The sequence below is a fragment of the Diabrotica undecimpunctata genome, chromosome 9, assembly GCF_040954645.1.
Source record: "Diabrotica undecimpunctata isolate CICGRU chromosome 9, icDiaUnde3, whole genome shotgun sequence".
Taxonomy (NCBI): Eukaryota; Metazoa; Arthropoda; class Insecta; order Coleoptera; family Chrysomelidae; genus Diabrotica; species Diabrotica undecimpunctata.
The window spans coordinates 4097211-4121363 of record NC_092811.1 but is presented as its reverse complement, the minus strand read 5'-3'; the positions used below and the strand labels follow the sequence as shown (position 1 = coordinate 4121363).

Here is a 24153-nt window from a genome sequence, read left to right as displayed (position 1 = left end):
AAACGCAAGATAAAACTAGGAGTATCTTTTCATCTATTCATCATCTAGTATCCCCCACCTATGTCTTAAAAGCTTCAGATATCTGCGAAACATTTTTCCACCTTTTTTTTAACCAGACTGGGCTATAAACACTTCCGAACAGAATGTGAAAAATATACACTGAACAGACGAAATAACAATATTTTTTAAATACCAAAAACTTTTTAAATGATATGTCTTTAATGGGATAAATGCTAAATTTATAAAATATGGAGAAGAGACTAATAAGACTGAACAACCTATAGGGTAATAGAATTATTAGACACATATTTGCATATGTACCTATGCAAATATTGACAAAATTTAAACAAATAAAACTGAAATAATTCTTCCAACAAATAATAGGGAAATATTAATGCGGATTTAAAAAGAGGAGATCAGTAACTGATCGCATCTTCGTCCCACGATAAAAATAGTGGATATATTACTATTACAATACACCTGGATAAACAAATTGAATATGTATATGAATTGAAGTTTCCAGTTTTATGTCACTCGGCCAGACAATTTAATCGTGTGTGCAATACATTACAAAACGACCAAACTATCGATCAAACTCATAGTTACTATGAACATCCATCAAACAGTCTACTAACCTATAAATGTCACGTGCCAAAAATTTAACATTTATGAAATTATTTTAACCGCAATCGAGAACTTTGGAATTATTAATTTTTCAACAATATGCCTCCAATATCTTCCCTGTGTTTCCCTTATAGACCACATGATTATATGTACGGTAAGTATCATCTTTTAAAATCCATCTGAGGAGAATACAGTTACGTCGATGCTGCTCATGCTCAAACCAGTGTTTTTGTTTAGATCCCATTTTTACGGTATCTGGGCCAAGGGATCACTACAAGGCAGCGATAGTAGCAAAAATGTCTGCTGCAAAATTTGTGAGTATTCTTTAAATACTTTCTTAAATATGCACAAAACACAAAAATATATACTATTTGATCTAACTTGTTTATATTGTGTCTTGTCTGGAAGATCTATGTGTGGATCCACCTTAGAGGTAAACCCACAAATCGGTCGTCCAAATAATCTTGTTTAGTTGCCCTTTAATAAATGATAATCTTGATATTTTAAGCAAATATGTCCAATATTCCCCAACATGTTTTCGGACTTGCCCACACGACCGCGTATCCAGCTCGTACAGAGAAGACAACCTGCTCCGATCAGCTATCGAGATAGACTCGCGGGGACTCAAGCTAAAGATCCACATCTTCATAGGCCACCCGATGTACGAGGGGCTGATAGGTTTGTATATATTTGAAGTAAATAAGGTCAATATTTAATTAAAAAAACTTGACAGGCACTACAGTTTAAATGAACCAATTTAGAGGCTTAATAAATTCGCTTGCTTATCTTCGCTTCAGTCTTCATAAGTTTGTAGTCTGAAGCAGACTTAATTTGAGTCTTGTTCATTATTTTTTAAACCAGTGTTTTTCAATCTTTTTGATTTTGCAACCGTCTTGTAGAGTTAAAGTTAGCATAAAATTATGGTCACCCCGTAATTTGAATTTATTTTAGAAATTATTATTCTGTTTTAACTATTTTCGGTTGTAACATAGTTTATTAACGGATTGCTTAAAGAAAACAACGTTTTTGTCGTTCAAAGTTTATTAAAAATAATGGAAATGAAAAATTTTCCTTTTAGTCGAGGAAATGAAGCATTTCACCTCGCAATTTTTTCGTCCTGCGTGGATTGACTTGAAATTTTAACAGAAGGTAGGTAATAGCCTAAGGATCAAAATCTATATCGAACCAAAGTGCGCCAAAGCCTTGGGGGTGGTTGCCACCCCATCTCGAGGGTGAAACATTTTTTTTACGTTTTAACCCCAGGTTTCGATTAAAAATGTGATTCTAAACAAAAAATGTTCTATGCATTTTTTTTGTAAAACTGATATTTTTCAAGTTATTCGCGATTGAAAGTAACAACTTTTAGACGAAAAAATCGACGTTTTTAATCGATTTTTCGCGAATAACTCGAAAATGATGCATTTTATCAAAAAAATTGTAGAAAACAAATTTGTAGCTTTTAAAAAGACAAATACAATTCATGTTTTAAAATGTTTTTGCGATATAATAGGAACCGAAATACGGCCTATCAATGTTTTCGGTTATCAGCGGTTTTCTTCAAATGCCAAATTTGAAAGATTCAAAGTCAAATATCGGGAAAATGATGCATTTTTGGAAGAAAACTCATAGAACCTTTTTTAAAGAGCATAAATATACCTATTATAAAAAAAAAGATTCTAGCTCAAAAATTGAGTGAGTTATGATGAAAATAAGGTCAATACCTCATTTTTTTACGAAAAAATCGCTGAAAACAACCCCCTTACTACCCTCATAATTAAAATCGATCTTCACCCTTCTGCAATTCTCTTTGTACATGTATTGTTAATACGTCCAAGAAGTTTGACCTATTTAAAATGCTGTTTTAGAAAAAGTACAGCTTAAAGCGAGAAATGATTTATAATTTCATATTTTTTACCCTTCTTTTTTTAAATATCCCCGAAAATACTGAATATATGAAAAAAATAAAAATGTACTAAATTGTAGCTTTCTTAATGACTAAAATTTTCATTTATTTAGATTTGTTGTACAATGAATATTTGGCGAGATATAGCCGTTTAAAGCATCGATTTACGATCAAGCACCATCTTTTTCGAGCCCTTTAAACTCACCCCATTTAAAAACCAAAGGTTCCAAAAAGATTTAATTCACAGATCCTTGTAGCTCTTAAAAACCTCTACAAAATCGTTTTTGAAGAAACACTCTATCGTTAAAAGTGAAGGAAATACGTTAAAAAAACCAATTTTTTTTTCCGGAAAATTCCATTAGTATAGTACAGTACATTTCGGAGCATAATAATCTACAAAACGGTATATTAGGTAATGGGGCGTTATACATTCGAAATTTTAAGCGTTCTTTTTTTGAAATCCCATACGACAGAATAAACCATCTGCTTTTCTCGAGCACATGCGGTACGAACATTTCATCAAAGCTACAACGAAAAACTGTGCGGTTAAGCTATCATCCCTTCTGCCCAGTGTTGATGCCTTAGATGAGCATTCAAAAAGACGATATTACCAAATTTAACAGTGGCTTAGCAATGAAAATATCAGAGCAACAGATTGGGGATGGTATTCCAAAGATGGTTTGTTATTACCCGTACGCATGAACAAACAACCTGCACCCGATGAACTTTTGAAAATTATTTTTTGCCAATGCAAAAAAGGATGCGGCGTTTCATGTGGGTGCAGAAAAGTTGCTTTATACTGTAACTCTACTTGTTCTGGGTGTTCAGGTGAAGGGTGCAATAATAGTCCACCAATAATTGAAGAAGATGAGGATGACATAGATCACGATGAAGATGTAATTGATGACGAATAAAATTAATATTATAATTGTTTTACCTATAAATGTAAATATTTTCAACTATTTATGTATAAGAATATATGGTGCCTTTTTATGTTGATAAATTTTTTTGTATTTAATTCTACTTTTTTCAATTTATATCTATTAAATTAGTTTATAAAAACTGCAATGTTGTAAAGGGTGATTTTCAAAAGTTGAAAAGTTGCAAAATTTGCAACTATAGCACTCATAACAATTGATTTTTAAGGGTTGAAAATTTATGTAATTGTATTTTAAAGTATAAAAAATCACTATTTAACTAATCCAAACCAAATTTCACTCATCTTAAGATTTGTAATGTTACTTTACAATTTTTGAAAATTAGGGGTAGTTTTCACCCTTAAGAACAATCAGGGTTCATCGGCATGACATAAACTATAAAGCAGAGGGTGAGTTGAGCTCAAATCCAAATTTTTATCCAAATCGATCTAAGGCGAAATCATTTTTTTAGAATTAGTAATTTTTTTACATTAATCTCTAACGAGGGTTGCTTTTTAAGGGTTGAGATATGATGGAACTCTATTAAAAAGTATAAAATAATCATTATTTAACTAATTCAAACCAAATCTTATCCATATTCAGGTTTAATATGTTATTTTAAAATTTTTGATAATTAGGGGTAGTTTTCACCCCTAAAACCCTTTAGCGCAGTTCGGTTCGATATAGATTTTGATCCTTGGGCTATCACCTACCTTCTGTTAAAATTTCAACTCAATCCATGCAGGACGAAAAAAATGCGAGGTTTTAACTTTTTTCGAGCTTCATTTCCTGAACTATTTGATATACTAAATATTGAAATGGGACAATTTTAATTTGATGTGCTTTTTGTTGAAAAAAAGAAATTTTAAGAACTTCAGTAGCGAGTATTCCCTCCTCTGGCAGTGATAACAGCTTGCAAACGATGAGGCATACTTTGGATCAGATTTTGGATCACATTCTGCGGAAGATTATTCCATTCTTGCACCAATATGTCACGAAGCTCTCTCGAATTTCTGTGGGCCGGCACATGACTTCGTAAACGTCTCTTCATCTCATCCCAAACATGTTCTATGGGATTGATATCTGGACTGCGAGCAGGCCAAACAAATCGTGTGATTTGAACCTCGTCAAGATATTCAGTAACTATCCTAGCAGTGTGGAGCCGTGCATTATCATGCATAAATGTTGCGTCGTCTCCAAGAATAACCATAAACGGTAAAACATGGTCTGTGTCAGGTACCTATGCGCTGTCAATGTCCCATTCTCGATAAAGACTAACTCCGTGCAAGCATCAAACGATATGCCTCCCTATGCCATAACTGACCCTCCACCAAATGGAAGACGCTTGGCAACACATGCTTGAGCATATCTCTCGCCTGGACGTCGACACGCTCTTACACGTTTGTCTGAGCCCGTAAGACAGAATCTCGATTCGTCGGAAAACAATACACGACTCCAATACACATAGTAATTTAATTTGTGGAGCAAAGTGGCGCAAAGATTTCTTCCTCCGTCTTCTTTATGTGCTGAAAATTTCAGCTGAAGTGAAGTTAAATCTCCTAATGGCAGCTTCTTTGGGTCAAATATTAGGTTTGTGTCAATTTTATCGAAAGGGAAAAATACCTTATATGTGGGGTATTTGTCAGGTCTATACTATTCCACTCAGTTAAAATTAATTCCTTCTCACCCAAAATTTTTAGATCATCGGCTTTCATATCATCACCTGTGCGAGACACGTGTTAGATAATGATTTTTTCTCCTATGGCAAGATAAAGGTTTGCAAGCCCCGCTATTTAGAATCGTTTGTGAAGATAGGGGCTCGCATCAGAATTTTCTATATCACACAGAGGTCAGGGGCAAAGCAAAGGAAAGGTATTGACAAGAGTTGTAGAGCTGAATATGCTTATCGTTTTTCTGACCTGATTTGACTCTTGAAATTAGCACTTTTTTCTAGATCTTTTTAGTCACCTTAACAAGTTTAACAACAAATCTTCAAGGAAGAGAAGAAAATATTTTAACAGCTAAAGATAAAGTAAAAGCATTTCACGCAAAACTTCGTTTGTGGTCAAACTCTCCGCAAAACAAAATATTTGAGTCTTTTCCAAGTGTTCAGAAGATTGCTGAAGCTAATGCAACAGTCCAAAGCGTTCACATTCCTTGCATGGTACAGAGCTTGCATAATTTGCAAGAGCAACTTTTGACATACTTTTCAGACTTACACTCTGAAGCTAACAATGGGCATAGATGGATTTTAAACCCTTTTTTTTGACAAATCAATAGATCTGGCTGAGGTCATCATAAAAATGAAAGAATGTTTTCTAGATTTAGCTGCTGATGGCATTCTTAAAATGGAATTTTATTTGCAAAGTGTCAACGTATTTTGGATGACAAGAACATACGAATATCCAGAGCTGGCAAGGGAAGCTTTTCAATGACATGTTCTTCAATGGTAGACATTAAAACTAAAAAGAGAAATAGATTGCACTTAGAAAGTGATTTAATTATTCACGTTTTAAGAATAGCACCACAATTTGATAAACTTTCGAAAAATAAACAAGCACATTCTTCCCACTAAAATTGTGTTTTTTTTTTTGTGTAAGAACCTGAACGTTTTCTTTCAGATGGTGACCCTTCGAGTAAGGCTTCACGACTCCCCTAGGGATTTAAAAACACTGATCTATACCAACCTTGGCAAAGTCCTTTACCTTATATTTTTATGCTAATTCTTTTTGTTTTTTTTATCCCAAAGATTTCTCTTATTCGCTTCTTTATAAGTATGTGTTCTAAAAAGAATTATGGGCCGAATAAGCATAAAAAACAGGGAAACGAGAAGAAGAATGAAGCATGAAATAAGAGACACATAAAGAGATAAGATAACGAGAATAATTAAAGCGCTGGGACCGAGATAGCTGTGACACAGAGAGAAGGAAACATGACCTACTGATTAAGAAGGTCACCATATGGAAGCCAGAAACTGAAAGGCCATGGATAAACCTAGATAGAGATGGAAGGACCAGGCCATGTGAGATATCAAAATCCTGAAAGTGAGAAACTGGAAGGACCTATGCACAGATCAAAATAAGTGAAAGAAAATTGTCAATACAACAATTTATGACAATACATAAGAAAATGCGAAGTAATTCACTTCAATAAGCGAATCAAAGAGCTCTAAGTAAGAGCGAGAAATATTCCATCATTAAGCATAAGCATTGATGATGATGATGATAATTTTAACTTCCAGGTCTGCGTATAAATCGTAGTATATAAATATCTGTTAAACTTATTATTTTACCAAGTTTATTATAAAATAATTCAACACTTACATTTCAATTTCACCTCAAATACCATAATTCCATAGGTCGAAATTTTTCGTTTCCATCATGAATTTTCCTCCGAAAGACACTCTGCCGTACCAGTATTCGCCCACATTTACCATAGAGAAAGTGGCTAAAAAAACCAAAAAATGGGAGCATCAGAAAACGAGAAATGTCGAAGTGGAGACTAAGTTTAGAGAATCGACTGCCCAAACGGATCCTTGGGAGCCTCCGTATAAGGTTATTGGAAAAGGAGATCCTGAACTTTTAAAACTGGATTTTCTAAAATGGGGTAAGTATTTATCTGTTATAAATATGTACAGAGCATTGGCAATATGCAAACCAATGACGAATGAGCTAAGGATGTATGGCTTATTATATACAAATAGTTAAACATATTTTCGGAGGGAATTTGGCCATTGCAACTGAAATAATATTAAAATTTTTGATTTGTACATGCCAAGGTAGTGACATTTGTCACACTCAAAACTTATTATCTTGTAGAATATGTTTTAATGTTAGACATGATGGAGGTTATAGAGTATTTTAAGTACAAACTAATGCGAAATCTTCCTATCTTTAAAATTACCTATTTTTACAAAAAGTAATGTTAAAAGAACAGTATAAAAAACTTACGATTTACTTCCAAAACAGTGAACACTCATTTTGTTGTTAGCCACCAGCTGAAACTATCTTTACAGAAATGTATTTCTGATTTAAAAGCAATATTATCTCGTAATTTATTTTAGATATGGAATCCGCACATTAGATCACACTTTCAAGGAAAGTTTATTATGTAAGATAAATAGCTATTGTAAACTTATTAGGCATCACGCTATAGTGGACCGTCAGTAAATATTGGGGTGGTGGTGAAAGCAACTATTGAAATGATGTGGGTCTTATTCTAAAGCTTTTCCGTTAATTGTCAGGCTCTCATCATTATTTTGGGTTTTTGATATCCTCATAAATTTAGTTTTCGTGATGTTTATTAATAATCCATATTCTTCTCCATACTCTATTTTGTTCATTAGCTTTTGGAGCTCTTGGAGGTTGTCTGGTAATATGATAGTATCGTCCGCATATCTAATGTTGTTGATTGGTATTCCATTGACCTTTATTCCTGCTGTTTCTCTTTTCATAATTTCTTCAGAGTATGCATTGAATAGTAGTGGTGACAATACTCACCCCTGTCGCACTCATCTTTTAATTAATTGAACTGCTCTTATATGCCGTTGTAATTATCCTAAAAAGGTTCATCAATATCACAATGAAAAAAGAAAAATCTATTATTTAGGTAAGACTTGGTTAAACGAAGCTCATACTGTAAACAAAGTTTGGCATAATTTAAATATTCAAAGCAGTCGACAAGCGTTCCTTGAAGGTCTCTCTACAGGTCTAAAAGCACCATCAAGTAAGGGCCGACGTCTAATAATAACACATATTGGTAGTGAACATGGTTTTCTTCCAGACAGACTCTGTTTTTGAATTCAAACAATCGGGAGATGATTACGAGGATATTGATGCTGAGAATTTTGAAAGCTGGTTTTCATTCATACTGACAAAAATTGAACCTGGCTCAATATTCATTGTAGATAATGCTTCCCTACGATAGTCGTCAAATAGAAAAGCTTTCAATAACAAGTTGGTGATAAGGAGAAATAAGTTAATTACTGGATAGGTAATAAATTGGGTATGACAAGTATATGCCAATCAATGCGTGAGTTTAGTATACCAGAAAAACTTATCCGGTTAATAAGAATGACAATGTCTAACTTAAAAGCCAGCGCAGCGTTAGGTACAGGAAAAAAATTCTCTATCCTTTAAGATAAAGGATGGACTCAGTCAAGGGGATGCCCTGGCTTGCCTGCTATTTAACATTGCCTTGGAAAAAGCAGTCCGATACATACGAATTAGAGACGGTGGTACTATTTACAATAGATCGATACAAATCTTAGCATACGCTGATGAGATTAACATAATAAGGCGTAGCAAGCGAGATGTTGAGCAATTATAGAATTGGAAACGACGGCGAAACAAGTCGATTTAGTCATCAAAGAAGACAAAACCAAGTACATGTTGGTTACTAATTATCCTATAGCAAATGAGGAACTGGAAATAGCATTTGGAAGTCATATCTATGAATGTGTTGACAGCTTAACATACATTGGCTCGTTAGTGACTACTACCAATAAAACAAGCAAAGAAATTAAAAGACGAATAAACTTTACAAATAGGGTAAATTACGGACTCCAAAAACAGTTACACTCAAGAAATATCCAAAGAAAAACTAAAATTATTATATATACAAAACACTGCTGAGGCCGATCCTCACATACGGGGCTGAAACATGGACTCTAACGCAGAAGGATGAAAGGCTTCTGGGAATATTCGAGCGTAAATACTTCGCAAAATATTTGAATTTATAAACTTTTTGAATTGAATTTGAAATTGAATATGAATTACAGTTTTGTAAATTTCGTAGTGTCCATATACCACCTGCCAAAAGGTGCCGCGTTTGATGACCATTGACCAAAAAACAGGATCATGTGACCAATTCTCAGCAGTTATTAGATCTTATAGAGCGCAGTACATTGGACTTTTGGCATCAATTGTTAACCTTTGATGAATCCTGGATCCACTACTACACAATAGAAAATAGAATGAACTCACGGCAGTGAATTTCAACCGGCAAAAGTGCTTCGAAGCGGCCAAAAATGGCTCAATGAGTCAAAAAGGTTAAGGCCACTGTATTTTAGGATTAGAAAGCATAATTTTAATTGGCTACCTTGAAAAACTATGATCTATTGAAGGTAAAACTAATAAAAGCAATGTTATTGTCCATTATTAAACAAACTGAAGTAGGAACTCAATGATAACTGACCCAATATATAGAAGAACATTTGTTTTCATGGATCATCGTCAATTACTATTGTGTTCTTATGGGGTAATATCCTTCAATTGAGCTAACTTCATTTTTTAAACGTTTTTCTATAATTAATTGTTTTCAAATCTGGTCTAAATAGATTACCCTGTTTATATTATAATACTATTACTAAGTCTACTAATACCGTTATTTCACAGGTAGTGGTTTGCCAGCCGGAATGCACGAGATCCAGTTGATAGAACGAGCACGAATGAAAGCTGCGTGGGAAAAGGAAATTATACCAGACATCAGAAATGAAAATTCCCTCAATCAGTTTCGAGATTACATGACTGCGTTAGAGCTAGACGAGTGGGCTTTCAGGTAAGACTTTTATTTAAACAACTTAAAATTTAAAATCTAAATTTTTAATATCCTAAGTCTTCAATTTTCATTTATTAGATTTATATGGTACCCGTTTTTTTTTTCTTATTGGTTTTTTTTCTTACGCTTCATTTCTCTGTCCATCACGTTTTGCATTTATAGATATTAAAAAAGCTGAAATTATTTTAGTACCGTAAAACAGGGACAATAAAAACAGTTTTGAGGTTTTCAGGCTTTGTACTTAGGTTGCTGTTTATATAATCGGCCACGAAAAGTATGCAAAATGTGTGTCACGGCTAATAGATTTTAGGGCCTAGTGAGCACATTTGAAAAAGTTTCCCAATTAAAAAAAAAATTAAAAAAAGTGGTGTTTTTCTATTCACCCTCCAAACGGGGTGAAAGGAAACAATGCTTTGTTTTGTATTAGTTTGGCTTGTATACCATTCCGGAGGTCAATAGAGACATTTAAAAATATGTATATTAGTAATATGTGCAATTAATTTTTTTAGTAAAAAAATTTAATAAACATACAAATTTGGAATTTATATCGTTTATTAAGTATGAAAATATAGAAAAATATACAACTTTCTTACTTTAGGGAACACAAAAGACCTTGTTGCGTTGTAATAATTCTCACAGCATAACTTTTGTACTGTTATAACTATAGACATAAAAAATTACATGTATAGGAACAAAAAAAAATTTTAACTTAAATCTAAATCTGCTGCGTTAATTCTCGCAACATAATCTTCGTAAAAATAACAGATTGCATTAATTAAGATCATTTTGGTTGATGAGAAGTTTAAGAATCTCCCTATTTGAACTGCTTGACAGCTTGTAGTTATCAGATGGATGAATTTTACCAAAAGAGGTCAAAAGAGAAATAGCAAATGTCTGGTTTCGTGTGAAATACATAAATAAATCCTGGGGATTGCTTGGTTTGGCGATGCCTCAAAAAAGTTCCGTAAATGACATGTAGCTGCCCTTCTTCCTTTACCCATTGTTCACTTTTCAAGAATTTTTGGCTGACATCAAGGGGCTGGGTTATATGTGTAGAATTTGACGGCAAAAAAATAAATGAGATATCATGTTCTAAGCACTCGGTTACAGTTTTGGGACTAAAATAGCTTGAGAGGTTGTCGTCGATTAGAATTTTTTTTCCTGACCTTAAGTGCTGGAATTGCTAGTTTGGTGACCCAATCACCGACGCTGATTCCGTTGTTCTGGAGATCCCTAGAATTCGGTAGGTGACCTTTAATGAACGTTCTCGAGCACCACGGAACCCAGACAGGTTTTATCGGAGACTAAAAAATACTTGTTAGAAAAATATGTTTACCGTTTAGGCATGAGTCATATTTAACGTAACAATATGTTCAGACTTTAACAGACAGAGTCTGTTAGATTATGTTTTCTTTGCAGAGAACAAGAGATAAACGAAATACAAGAACTTAGGTTGCAACTTCTAGAAAATATGTTAAACGAACTACATGACGCAACCAAAACTAGAAACGAGACAAAATTGAAGAATTATATAGCCCAAAGGGAGGCCGAGAAACAGGAACAACTTGTTAAAATCAGAAGAAAGACTGCAAGGGGTAACATATTTTTAAAATTTTACTGTATTATGTAGAATTTTTTTGTCATTCATTTTTTTATGTGTTTTTCTATGGATCTTTAATGTTTTCTTCTTCATTTTTAGCTCATATAAAATATTGTCAATTCTTCGTCTTTTAATCAGTTTATATTTTGTAGAATTGAGGAAATTAGAGTCTCAGCGTAAGGGCATAGACAGGAAATACCATGCAGTGAACATAATCGACGAGCACGTCGACAAAAAATCAGAAATATACGCCCCACTTATGCGACACGGTGAACATCCGAAACGCTGGCATCAAGTTATAGACGAAAATATGAAGCGATATAAGGCTCAATTTATCGGTAAGTTTTTTTATTAAAAATCAACTTAATAGAATGGATTTTGTTATTTGTTTGTAGGAGTTGAAAATCTTAGCACTTTACCGAAATGGTTAGACCAAGCAACGAAGATAGACAAACGGGTATTACATTCAAATTGGCCTAAGCGTAAATTGTGTATTAAACAGACCAGGTGGACTGCTCCGGTGCTAAAACAACTACACGAAGAACTTAAAGGTAGGTAAAAAACGTATTTATACTCATTCTGAGAGACTTGCACACCCCTTAGAATAATATTCAGGTCTTATAATTTATTGGAGTGGGATGTATTGATTCTTATAATCAGGAACCACTTTACCGCACTCCAATGCTCCAGACCATATCTGTCCCCACTATAACACTCTGATGCGGGAGACACTATCAGCCAAATGCTTTTGGTGTGGAAGTCCTGGATATAAGAACTTCAACACAATATCCTAACCCAATCAATGCAAGCTAGCGTGTGGCGCATTTTTCCTGCTTGCTCTAGTGACGTATTATCGAACAGAAATTGCTTGCTCGGGCCTCGAGTCACCACTCCTGGCTACGCCTAGTTCGGCGACTCGGTGCTTGAGGAAGTGGGCCCTTCGTGGCCAAGTTTTAGAGTTTTGTTAATTTTTTTGAGTGGATTTCGCGTTTTTGTTAGTATTTTTTCATTTTTTTTTGTGACAGAAGCCAGATTTTTAGGTTTTTTGTAATTTTTTTTAAGGTTGTCCTGAAATTAAATATTGATTAACAGAGCTGGATAATGTCGTTGTAAGAAAGTTTTCAGTCGTTGATCAATCTTCGTACTAACAGCATTTCTAAACGTCTGCTACAGCGAAATCAAAACAGTACTTGTATTAAGGCTGGAAATACCCTTAATTTTCGGGAATTTCAGTAGAACAAAGAAATCTAGAGGTTCACTTTCAGTCAGACGTCCAAATTAAATTGTGAGATCTCTAAGTCAAACATGTGCTTGAAGTATTGCCAGATACGTTGCCAAAGCGAACATCTCAACACCAAATTCTTCGAAGAAACAAGTTTCTGACAAAAGCAATAATATAAAGATATACATTATAACATTACAACAAGAGTTAGCTGGTATCAATTGCTTGTATTAGGTCCAATTTTTCAATTTTCGAACAAGGACATGTAAAGTGAAATCTGTAAATATCGATCTTGTGTCACAATATTTTTAAAACTTATTACTTTAAAATGTAATCTAAGGGTCATTTAACTACTTTTAAGTTACATTTAATAAAAAGGTAAAAGAAATAATAAATTAGACTTACTCACAATCAATTTAATTTAACTATCCAGACGACCGGTTTCGCTTTCTACAATATGCAAAGCATCTTCAGGTCTCGATACAAAGATGCTTTGCATATTGTAGAAAGCGAAATTGGTCGTCTGGATAGTTAAATTAAATTGATTGTAAGTCTAATTTATTATTTCTTTTACCTTTTGAAATGGACTCACACAAGCAACACATTCATGATTTACATTTAATACTTGTTAATTTTAGGTCTAAGAAAAGGCGTAGAGAAATATACTTTACGATTAAGAACGAAAGTAGATAAGCTTATAGAAGAATCTCACACCCCAGAAGTCGAGGGAGTATCCGAGGACGAAGAATCCAAATATCAAGCTTTAGTACTACTTCAAAATATTATTAAAGGTAGAGCTGCTCAAATTTTGGTAAGTACTAATATAAAACCAAGATATATAAAGTGTGTTTACTTGAAACTGCGTCAAAGAAACTCGTGAATATAATGTACTAAATTTTATTTCTTCGGGAGATCCGTTTTATAGTACTTAATTTTTTAAATATTTTAACAAGTGTACCACTTCTGGCTGTATAAAAACAATGCTATTGCCTCCCTCGTTTATCCAGATAATATTTTGCCCTCTAACCAGTGGCGGCTCATATCACTTTAAGAAGGTAGTGTCAGAATTCGGGTGGCTGCCTTAATTTTTATTTACGGGTTCAGGATATGGTCAAAAAAGGTATAAAATACAAAGGCATCTGATTTTTCTGGGGAGCAAAAAAACTGTCAAAGCATAATTTATCAAAAAGTTCCGTAAGTTATTTAACAATAAAAAACTGAACTTACTACCACTATTCACTGCTGATAGTACTTGAAGTTTGTTATAACGATTGAGTCTTTAGAGTCTATTTACAAAATTATAAAAATAACACACGCACATAGTTGTTTAATATCGCTTTTAAAGTTTTCGATATATTATGAAGTTTATCCTTTTTTCTTTTTTGGTTGCAAACTTTTCAATGACCGGTTGTTGATAATTGTAAAATATTAGGGCTGATATTTTATTCAAGATTAACCTGAAAACAACACATACAGGAACTTAAATATAATCAAAACACTCTCACATTATCATTGGAGCGCGGAAGAAATTACGTTACTGTAAGTTTCCAGATCACTAATCCGCTCCAAGCTCGACTATGGATGTTTCGTCTATATAGCTGGAACTAAATTAATCTTAAATTCACTAAATACATCTATGTCTTGGAGCATTTTGTTCTAGTCCGTCAGAAAGTCTTTACTGTGAAGCTTATGAACCTTCTCTGTGGCTTAGGCAAGAATACCTTCTCCTCTCCTATGCTGCTGTAATTTTTTTAAACCCCTCCACTCCAGTATATCTTTTAATTACATTATTACACCAACCCCATAACAAGCCTCTATGTAACTTAATTATACATCCTATTCCTAGTCTTCTACAGCCGTTACTAAAAGATATAAATTTGTCTGAAACCAGAACTCTACCATTCTCCAATAATCCCTATTGGACCAACATACTCCCACATCATAATATTTCCCTTACCAAATTTAACAAGGAAGATACCAGTATTAGTACATTAAGAATTCTCTTTCTAGAACTTATAAAAACAAAAATAAATATAACATAGACACTGGCGCGTCAAAAATTGAAACTAGAGTTGCATATTTTGTAACCACTATACAACACTCTATCAAACTCTCTAAAATGTCTTCTTGGTGTAGTATGCTTTCAAATATGCCCAACAATATCCAAATACACATAGCTATATGTTTTGATTCACTTTCTTATATTCACTACATTAATGCTATATACACCTCGTCCAAGATATTCATGACACATATCAGCATCTTATAAACCAAAATACAACTGTCACTCTGATATGTGTACCATCCATGTCGGTATCAGTACTAAGGAAAAAGCTGATTGGCTTGCTAAAATGCAGCTTCATCCCAGGACACCATTATCAATATACAAATTTGCAACGATCTCAAAGCTAGACTGAAGAAGCTTAATCTATCCACCTGGCAGATTCACTGGAATAAAATTACTTCAGCGCTGCATGAAATTAAACCCTCAGTGAACCTACTTACCTATCCCAGTTTATCTCTGAAAAATATGGCAAGCTACGAAGATTGCGTATAGGACATACCCGTCTAACTCAAGGCTACCTAATGACACCATCTCCACAACTAAAATGTCACCACTGCAATACAACTCTCCGAATCAGACATATACTTATCGAATGCCCTTTTTATGCCAAAATATGCCAACAGCTCTATATCAGTACTATCTTCAAAGAGGTCCTAAATAGCACAGACCAAATCAACAAGCTTTTCAAATTCATCGAGAAAGGTCAACTGCTCAACAAAATATAAATGTTATGTTATATGTTTTTATTATTTCTTCTTTATGTTTAATGTTAACTATTCAATGTTAATTTAAATAAAAAAAGTACATTATATTATTTTTAAGACCTAGTTTTTTTTGTAATTTTACAATAGAAAACCACTCAAATCTTGCATTTATTTTTAGATTTATGAGGGAAGAGACACCTGTAGAGAGCTAATTCAAGAATTAAAACATTCCAAAGGATTACTGAAAAAACAGAAGGAACAAAAGAGAAAAGAAAAATACCGAGTCAAAGCACAACAGCGAGACGAATTGATACAAATGAGAATGGTAAGGTTTTTGCAATCAATATAGCAGTTCGCGGCTTGCTCAAAAGAACATTTGCACTTAACTGAATTTTTTTCTTCCCTACACTCGATTCACAATCGTATTCTTGAGCAGAGGTTGGGCCTCTTGGACGTGGGAAAATTTTGACAGCGTTGGGAAATTTTGACGTGTGACCTCACAAGTTGGCGGCTGACAACTGTCAAATGTCATGTCAACTGTCATGTCACCTGTCATCCCTCAAACGTGAAGATGGCGACATTCGACGCAAGACGTGACATTTGATGTCTCGCTCTAACCAACTTGCCATGTGACTTTCTAGATTACTGAATTGTAAAAGCCACTTAAAGAGCTATATGATCTTAAAAAAAAACTTTAGAACATGCAGGTATTTGTAAAAATGTTCACAGGTCTTCAGTATACCTATAAATTCTCTTCTGGAAACGCAGTAGTTTCTTTTTGGTTTTGGGAAGACTTTGCTAAAGTACACTATGATTTTTTTCTTATACATCTTCAATATATGAACGAATTGTTCTTTTTGTCCCCGGAGACTTAAATATTGGTGCCTCTTCAAAAGCTTTTTGACGCCTAAATTTCCTATGTATATTATTTTTTTTCTTTGGGTAGCTTTGCCAGTTTATCGATATTAGCAAACTCTTTGACCAATCGTCGGTAATTTTTGTTTATGCCATCAAAACTTCTAATTTCGTGTTTATCTGTTATTGTTCATTCTCCAATCGCTTAAACGTTCTCAAGATTACGCCATTACTGAATACAAAAAAGCCTGAGCTACATAGAGTAAATATATGGTTTTGTATGTATTGGAAAAAAGCTGATTCATATTATTTTCTTGACTTTTAGGTAGAAAAATTGCAAGGTTCTTTAGGAAAACTCCAAGGCGTCGTAGTGGGATCCTTACTAGACTTCCTAAACAAAGAACTACGAAGATTGCTGGAAGAACGCAAGGCACACGCTATGTGCCTCTTGAACGAACGAGAACGATACGTTCGCGAAGCGATCGAGGCTGGAAGAAGACAGAAAGAATTGAGGAGAAGAAGGGAACACGATGAGATGTTCAAGCAAATCGTCAAGGTTACCCAAGAAAGCGTAGACGTGTATTTAAAAGATATCATTACTGAAGGTATGGAGTTCGTTTCGAACGAAGCTGGCACTGAATATGTTTTGAAATTGGCGAGACAGATCGAAAAAGAAACGGAAGATGCCTATGAGGAGTGAGTATTTTTTTTTGCTTTTCTCTCTGCGATAACTCTAAATATGATCAGGTTCTTTCTAATATGCTAAAGAAATATGTTTTCATGCATTCAAACAGAGTCCTAGAGGAGAATCTTCAGAGGCAGATTCCAGAGAAAAAAAACGTCGAATTCCTCTGTAATCTTCTATTTTTATCAAAGTAATTTCTTCCTATTGATGCGACTATAGTTTTTTAAAGTCGGCAACTCACTTTTTATATTCGATGGCTTGTTTCAAGATAATGAAATGTTCCAAGGTGTGGTCAATAATAGAACATTTGGCGCAGAAACCTGCTACGATACGTTTCAGCTCCTTGTCTAATTCCACGTTTAGTCTTTAATATGATTATTAGAATCGAATAGAATAGAAATATGCTTTATTGTCACTAAAAATTGTACAATTTTATGGACAAAGCTTACAAAAAATCAAAAAAATAACAATAACAATTAAAATTTACTAAAATTACATTAAATCGTCAATATCACCAAATAAAACATAATAAAATTATACAATACATTGCAAAATTTCACTAAATTGCAAATTGCATAATAAAACCTTACAAACTAGTTTACCAATAAGTTTAAGCTGCTGCATGTAATACCCAAATATGAAAATACTTGTACCTAAAGCTACTGTAATTTCTTAGTTATTCGTTAAGAAACTTTCCACTGAATAATATAGTCTTTCAGATAGATAGGCTTTTGTCAATTTACGGAAAAAAGTTGTAGATTTAAGTTGCAAAGGGAGATGGTTCTATAATTTTTTTTGCCGAATATAATATAGATTTCTTTACTAACTCATTGAACGGGATCGGTAGATACACATCAAAGTGTAATATTTTTATTAAATCTAATTTATTGTCTCTATTTATTACAAAGGGTTCTACATTTATAACACTTACAAGTTTATTAGAATTATATTAAAGTCTTTTTTACAATATTCACTAATTTATTTCACAATATTTATTTATATTTATTTCCGGCTTACAATTTAAACTCGATATTCAAAACTAGAACTGGAATTAACTGTTTTCAACAAAATTCCGACTTTAAATATAAAGTACCGTTAATCGAGAATCCCTTTGAATTCGGACGGCGATCCTCTCGAAAAGGATGGAAGGCAGACAGGTTTTTCAGCTGAGCGGCGAACTTACTAGAATAGAATAGAATTAGAAATAATATGTTTACACTTTTATGAGTCATAATATTTATCGTAACAAAAGCTTGAATTTCTGGTGGAGTAGTCATGATTAGGTCTTGCTGGAGAAACATGTAGGTGTTTACGAATTAATCAAACAGTTTCTAGAGTATATAAAGAGGGAAGAGTTAAATTCCCGTAATTTTTTAAGTAGCTTCTGCAATGTGTTATTCTACTGAGGCCAAAAAGATTCCGATTTACTTTTTTTTGTAATTTAAAAATAACAAATTGGGCAGCTGTACTAGAACTGTAAAAAGGAAGGCCATAAAAAAGTATGTTATTTTGGAAAATGCTAAATTGATTTTGTTCAAAACAGATCTTATTGCATAGTAGACTGAGGCCACTTTCTTACTTAATAAATCGATATGAAGAGACCATTTTAGGTTGCTGTCTATAAAAATAACAAAAAATTTTACAGAATCAACGATACTAATCTGGCTGTTATTAAGAAGCAAAGGTTGAAGAGCTCCTTTATAGGATAATGCACCTTATCCACGTTAAAAGAGAGAAAATTTGAGTCAGACCAGATTTTGTTTTAAGTAGATCAAAAGTTATAATTGCATGAAGAGTTGCAATATTAGAGTTCCTTCAGGTGATACTGGTATCATCAGCAAAAAGAAAAATTTTTCCATCAATTTTTAAGTTAGTGATGTCATTTATAAAGATAAGGAAAAGTAGAGGACCCAGTACTGAACCTTGTGGTACTCCACATAGAATGCTTTAATGACTAGAGTCAGTATCATTTGCTAATAGTTGTTTTGTTGTGGCAAAATAGTTGATGTTATATTTCTATTCACATTAACGAAGTATTCATTTAGATTTTCAAGGTTTGGAAGAGAAAATGTTTGAGCTGTGTTAGTTTTATTTTCGAAAATCGTTTATTATGGACCAAGTTTCCCTTGCAACATTTTTAGAGTTTCCCAGACGATTCTCATAGTAAATTTTTTTAGCTGTTTTGATAAGTTTTAGATAGGTTCCTTTGTACTTGGAGACATATTCAGTAACAAGGACATTTGTAATAAATTTCTTGATGTACAGTAGTGAACGCCCATTCTTGGCTGATATGCGGATACCTTTGGTAGTCCAGGGTTTGTGATGTTTTGACTTAATTGTACTCAAAGGAAATGCCTTATTGAAAATACAGATAAGCCTTTTTATAAAATCACTGAAATTATAGTCCACGTCCACATACTGAAAGTGCCACTCAAAAGTTAAGCACGAATTTTGGAATTTACGAAAGTTCTGAGCGGAAAAAATCCTACCTAAACGTTGGGTTTTCGAGGTTTTTTTGTTAAGAGTGTTATACTTGGTATATACTGCTTCATGGTCAGAGAGTCCTGTATTAATAATTGTAGAACGTACACCGAGGGGTGGGAAATCTGAGACAATATAATCAATTATGGTAGATGTTGTTTAGTAATTCTTGTAGGAGAATTAAAGTGCATTGTGAAACCATACGATTCGAATATATTGACCAAGGATAATTGGGTAGCACAAGCAACAGCATAATTAACACATTGCGTGCCACGTCTCTCATATATGAGAGACACCAACATTTGTCAGAGGGCCACGTCGCTCATTTTTGAGAGACACGCATCGATCAATAGCTAGCCATGTATATCAAATATGAAACCCGGTACCGTGTCTTTCTAATGGGGAATCGTGAGCGTGGCCTCTGGGCAAAGTAGTATGTATCTTGGTTTGAGCAAAATTGGAAACATATATTTAACACAACAAAAAGTTTAAAAAATATTTATTTTACGAAATATTAACACAAAACTCATTCTGAACAAACGTATTTTTAGAACTTAACAAAACGAAGCAAATGTCAACTAACTACACTTAACAATAACTTTAATACAAAGGAAAAAAATTTAAAAACTTATTTTTAAAATTATTTTTATTTATTAAAACATAATGCACACATTTGCGGCTGTCCCGGGCACTTGTCGCAATAATTGTATGTTAATTTGGCTTTAGATTTTGCAACTATACGTCTTGATTCCTTCTGAATCTTTGCATAGCACAACGAACACCTGCGATTGATTTTCTTTTCATTTTCCCCGACTCTTACAAGTAAATTAATGGTGATATTCCTGCGGCTTTTGTGGCAACTTCTCGTTTTTCAGATTTGCGATGTGAAATAGCTCTGCTGCTATAATGTCACGAAAAGCACGGATTTGTGTTTTCTTTTTGGTGACTCGTTTATACAGAACCCATGCATTTTCCATTGATACTCCCAGAAGCAATTCTATTCCTAACTTTTTATACCATTTGATACCCTTTCGGAACGTAGTGGCATAAGATGCCATCTGGTCTGACAAATCGATTCCAGCTTTAACTTTATTATACGCCAGAATCGTGACTTTTTCTTTATTTTTACTGGAACTGCTTCCTGTATGTCGTTGGAAGCATCCGGGGGATCGGAATTTTCAGATTCCATTTGGCAATAAGGCAAATCGTTACTACTTGTTGATGCATAAACATTGGTGGTACTGGAGTCATTAGCTATGGCATCTGATGGATTTTGAGAGTCGTTGGATTTCTGGATCTCGATAGTGGGTTTATTCTCAGCAACCCTTGGGTGAACTGGTGCCGTAATTGGAACATGCTTTGTTGAGAGCAGCCTAACGTCCCGCGTGTCTTTCCATTTTAAGACTACTATTCCGTTTTTGTCTTCGCGAGATACCCTTTTTACCTTGGCTTGAAGGACATCTGTTGGGATAATTTTCTTATTGGCTCTCACGGTTCCAACAACATGTGTTAGCTTTTCAAGCATTGTTTTAGCTAACTCGTAGCTCGTGTAAAAATAATCTATATATAGAGTGAGTCCTTGATAGACAAGATTTTCACACAATCTCGAACACACATTGGTTGCTTGCCCTGTCGCTGATTTTACAGCGTATACTTCAAGTGCCCATGTGTAACCATCGATTGAACACAGTTTAAATAATTTGATACCATAGGTACTTGTGAGCCTTGTTTGGTATATATTGCCTAAAAATTAGGCGCCTCCTCCATGGTACTAAAGTTTCATCTATTACGATGTCTTCACCAGGATAAAATAGAGATTGAAATTTATTTTGAAGGATATCAATAAGAGGTTTAATTTTTGTTAAGCGATCTCCTCTTTGAATTGTCTTATTATTGGTGAAATGCAAAACACTTAGCAGCAGACATAGTTATATCTGTTCCGCGACATAGTTGCTCTTGGAATATCTAGACGATAAATACCCTTGGTAGCCCAATAATGGGGTAATGCACTTAATCGAACTAATCCCATCCACAGTGTCAAACCCAAGAACTTTTTTATCTCTTCTGGATTGGTCGGTTTCCATATCTTTTGGCTTCCTTGGTTGCCATGGTTTGTTGCGCATCTGTTCGTTTCAATGACAATAAGGTCTATGACTTCATTATCGACGATATGGAAAAATGCCTGAAGCGGAGTCATTTCAGGGGACAAATCTCGTTGCAGACCACTAGGACCCGTAAACTGGAAGTTCTTGTGTCGTCCCACATACTCGAGCCAATCAGTGGAAGATCACATATCTTCATCTGCATTTTAGTCATTCTCTTCAATCCGAGCCTCTTCCATGAACATCCTGAAGAACATCTATATCTGGGTCTTCTTCGTTATCATCTTCATCAGATGACTCAAATCATGGCTAAAATCCTGATCTTTGATGGAATCGTCGGAGTCAAAGTCAGACTGTTCATCAGTCTCGTTATCACTATCGATGTGATTCAATGCTTCCTCTAATTCAGCCTCTGTCAAGCCTCGACGACGTTTAGACATTTTTTATTATTCGGTTCATTCAATTTTCAATCCCAAAATGTGCAACAAAAGAGAAAACCTTAAAAAACATGCGTAGATCATATTTGTGAGACGTGGCCAGCAACTCACATATAAATTTTGTTCTACAGGGCCACGTCGCTCATATATGAGAGAGACACAAAAATACTACAAAACATGAATAAAACTACAAAAATAAAACAAAAAAGTGTCAGAAACATCTTCATTTTAGTTAATACATACAAATATTAGAAAAAAGTGTTTTGGCCCCTGAGACTATTTTCCCGATTACAGCGTGGCACGCAATGTGTTAATAGCATTGAGCAAAAAGACAAAAGAGGGAATCTAATCGTTATGAAAAGGCGACCAAAAAAGTGGCCTCTGATGGCGGACATATCCGGAAATGCGAATGCGCCAAATTTAAATTTTCCGACACTTATTAACAGTAGCTATAAAATAGTTTTCAGAATGTGTCTTAGACGAGAATATTTTAATTAAATATTAACGATAACAGTCTAAAATGTGAAACAATTGTTAAAAAACTTCAATATAAATAAGATTTCATGTGACAGTTGGGACAAATAATAACATAACCCAACTAAATTTGATTTCTTAAACAAGGAAAGACTCTCGTTCCTTGTTTAATTTGGCCTCTCAAGATGGCACTTCCTGTCTAACAATATTTTTGCCCCCACTACCTTTACATTCCCTCTTTTGTCTTTTTGCTCGATGGTTAATAGTCAAGTCACCGCATAGAGTCTTTCTGGTTTTAATGGGCATGTCGTCTAACAAATTTAACACCCTACATACGCCATACGCCACACTTCTTGACAAAATAATTGAATAATTACTGAATTTTAGACTGTTATCTGTTGACGAAGAAGACGAAGTCATAGCCAATATGATCCTCCATTTTGTTTTGCCAGATGTAAACAAAAAACTTGTACGAGAAAAAATCACGAAGCAACAAAAACAAAATTTAAAGACAATACATGATACGATTTATTCCAAATTTGAAAATCTACCAAAACCAGGTTAGTAATTAATGTTATAGATTTGAAGATAAATATTTAGGTATTGCGAAAATTACAAAAAAACATTTAAATTTAAAATTTTATAGTTCACTCTGAAATAAACCCCGAAGAAATAATAGCAGAAGTTATAGCAGATATACTGACACAAGTAGAAAATCATGCCATTGGAGAAGATACATTGTTCTTAAGTACAATACACAGATATCCACGGAAAAGTGATGTATCTGGAACTAAACAGCGAGTTGGAATAATCGTAGATAAAGCTGATGAGGTAAAGAATTTAACATATTTATTAATAATATAAAAAACCAGTGTATTTAGCTTATAATCTCACAAAAAAGAACTAAATAAAATATGGCGTTATTGTGGAATGTTTATGTTTGTCATGATCACAAAACGCTGTCGTAGAATGACAAATGACATGCGTTAAATATTTATTACGTGAAAGTACAATAAAAAGTTTTTTCCTTAAATATAGTTTAACAAACATTATTTAATTTTAGCTAAGCTTAAGCGAGCTTTCGGAAATATCCGAGCTAGAAGCTTATAAGGACCCATTGGAATTGTACATGTCTGAAATGATAGAGCAAGAAGAAGAAGGATTACAATTTAGCATTATCCCTGAAGATCCCGAAGAATACAATTTTAGAAAGGATGTTTTAGACACCATTCCAGAAGTCGACAACGAGAATTCATCTGTTAAAGATTAATTTTGGACTGCATAATTACATTGTAGTTAAAATTGTCTCAGAGACAAATTAGAAGCAAAAAAGCGAATGTAATCATAATTATATGATATAGTAATAAATATAATAATCTGTTATCTTGAGTGTTTTATTATTATTAATAGCAGGTCTTTAAAAAATACGAAAATTTAACACTTTAAAATGGCGCAAAAATTGATCGTATCTCCATCTATTTAATAAAAGTTGCACTTCAAAAATTACTTATCTAATAAAATAAATA

General features: G+C 33.8%; 1 protein-coding gene across 1 annotated transcript; it reads left to right on the top strand.

Moving 5' to 3' along the window:
* The first annotated feature begins 616 nt into the window (after window positions 1-616).
* On the top strand, window positions 617-23989 carry LOC140450102 (cilia- and flagella-associated protein 91-like). The gene is made up of 14 exons (XM_072543536.1): window positions 617-778; window positions 862-938; window positions 1133-1302; window positions 6803-7050; window positions 9840-10002; window positions 11422-11597; window positions 11755-11940; window positions 11998-12153; window positions 13463-13635; window positions 15772-15918; window positions 16774-17144; window positions 23015-23187; window positions 23274-23458; window positions 23691-23989. The coding sequence occupies exons 1-14, from the start codon at window positions 724-726 to the stop codon at window positions 23895-23897; spliced, it is 2487 nt and encodes an 828-aa protein (XP_072399637.1). The 5' UTR covers window positions 617-723; the 3' UTR covers window positions 23898-23989.
* The last annotated feature ends 164 nt before the right edge of the window (window positions 23990-24153 follow it).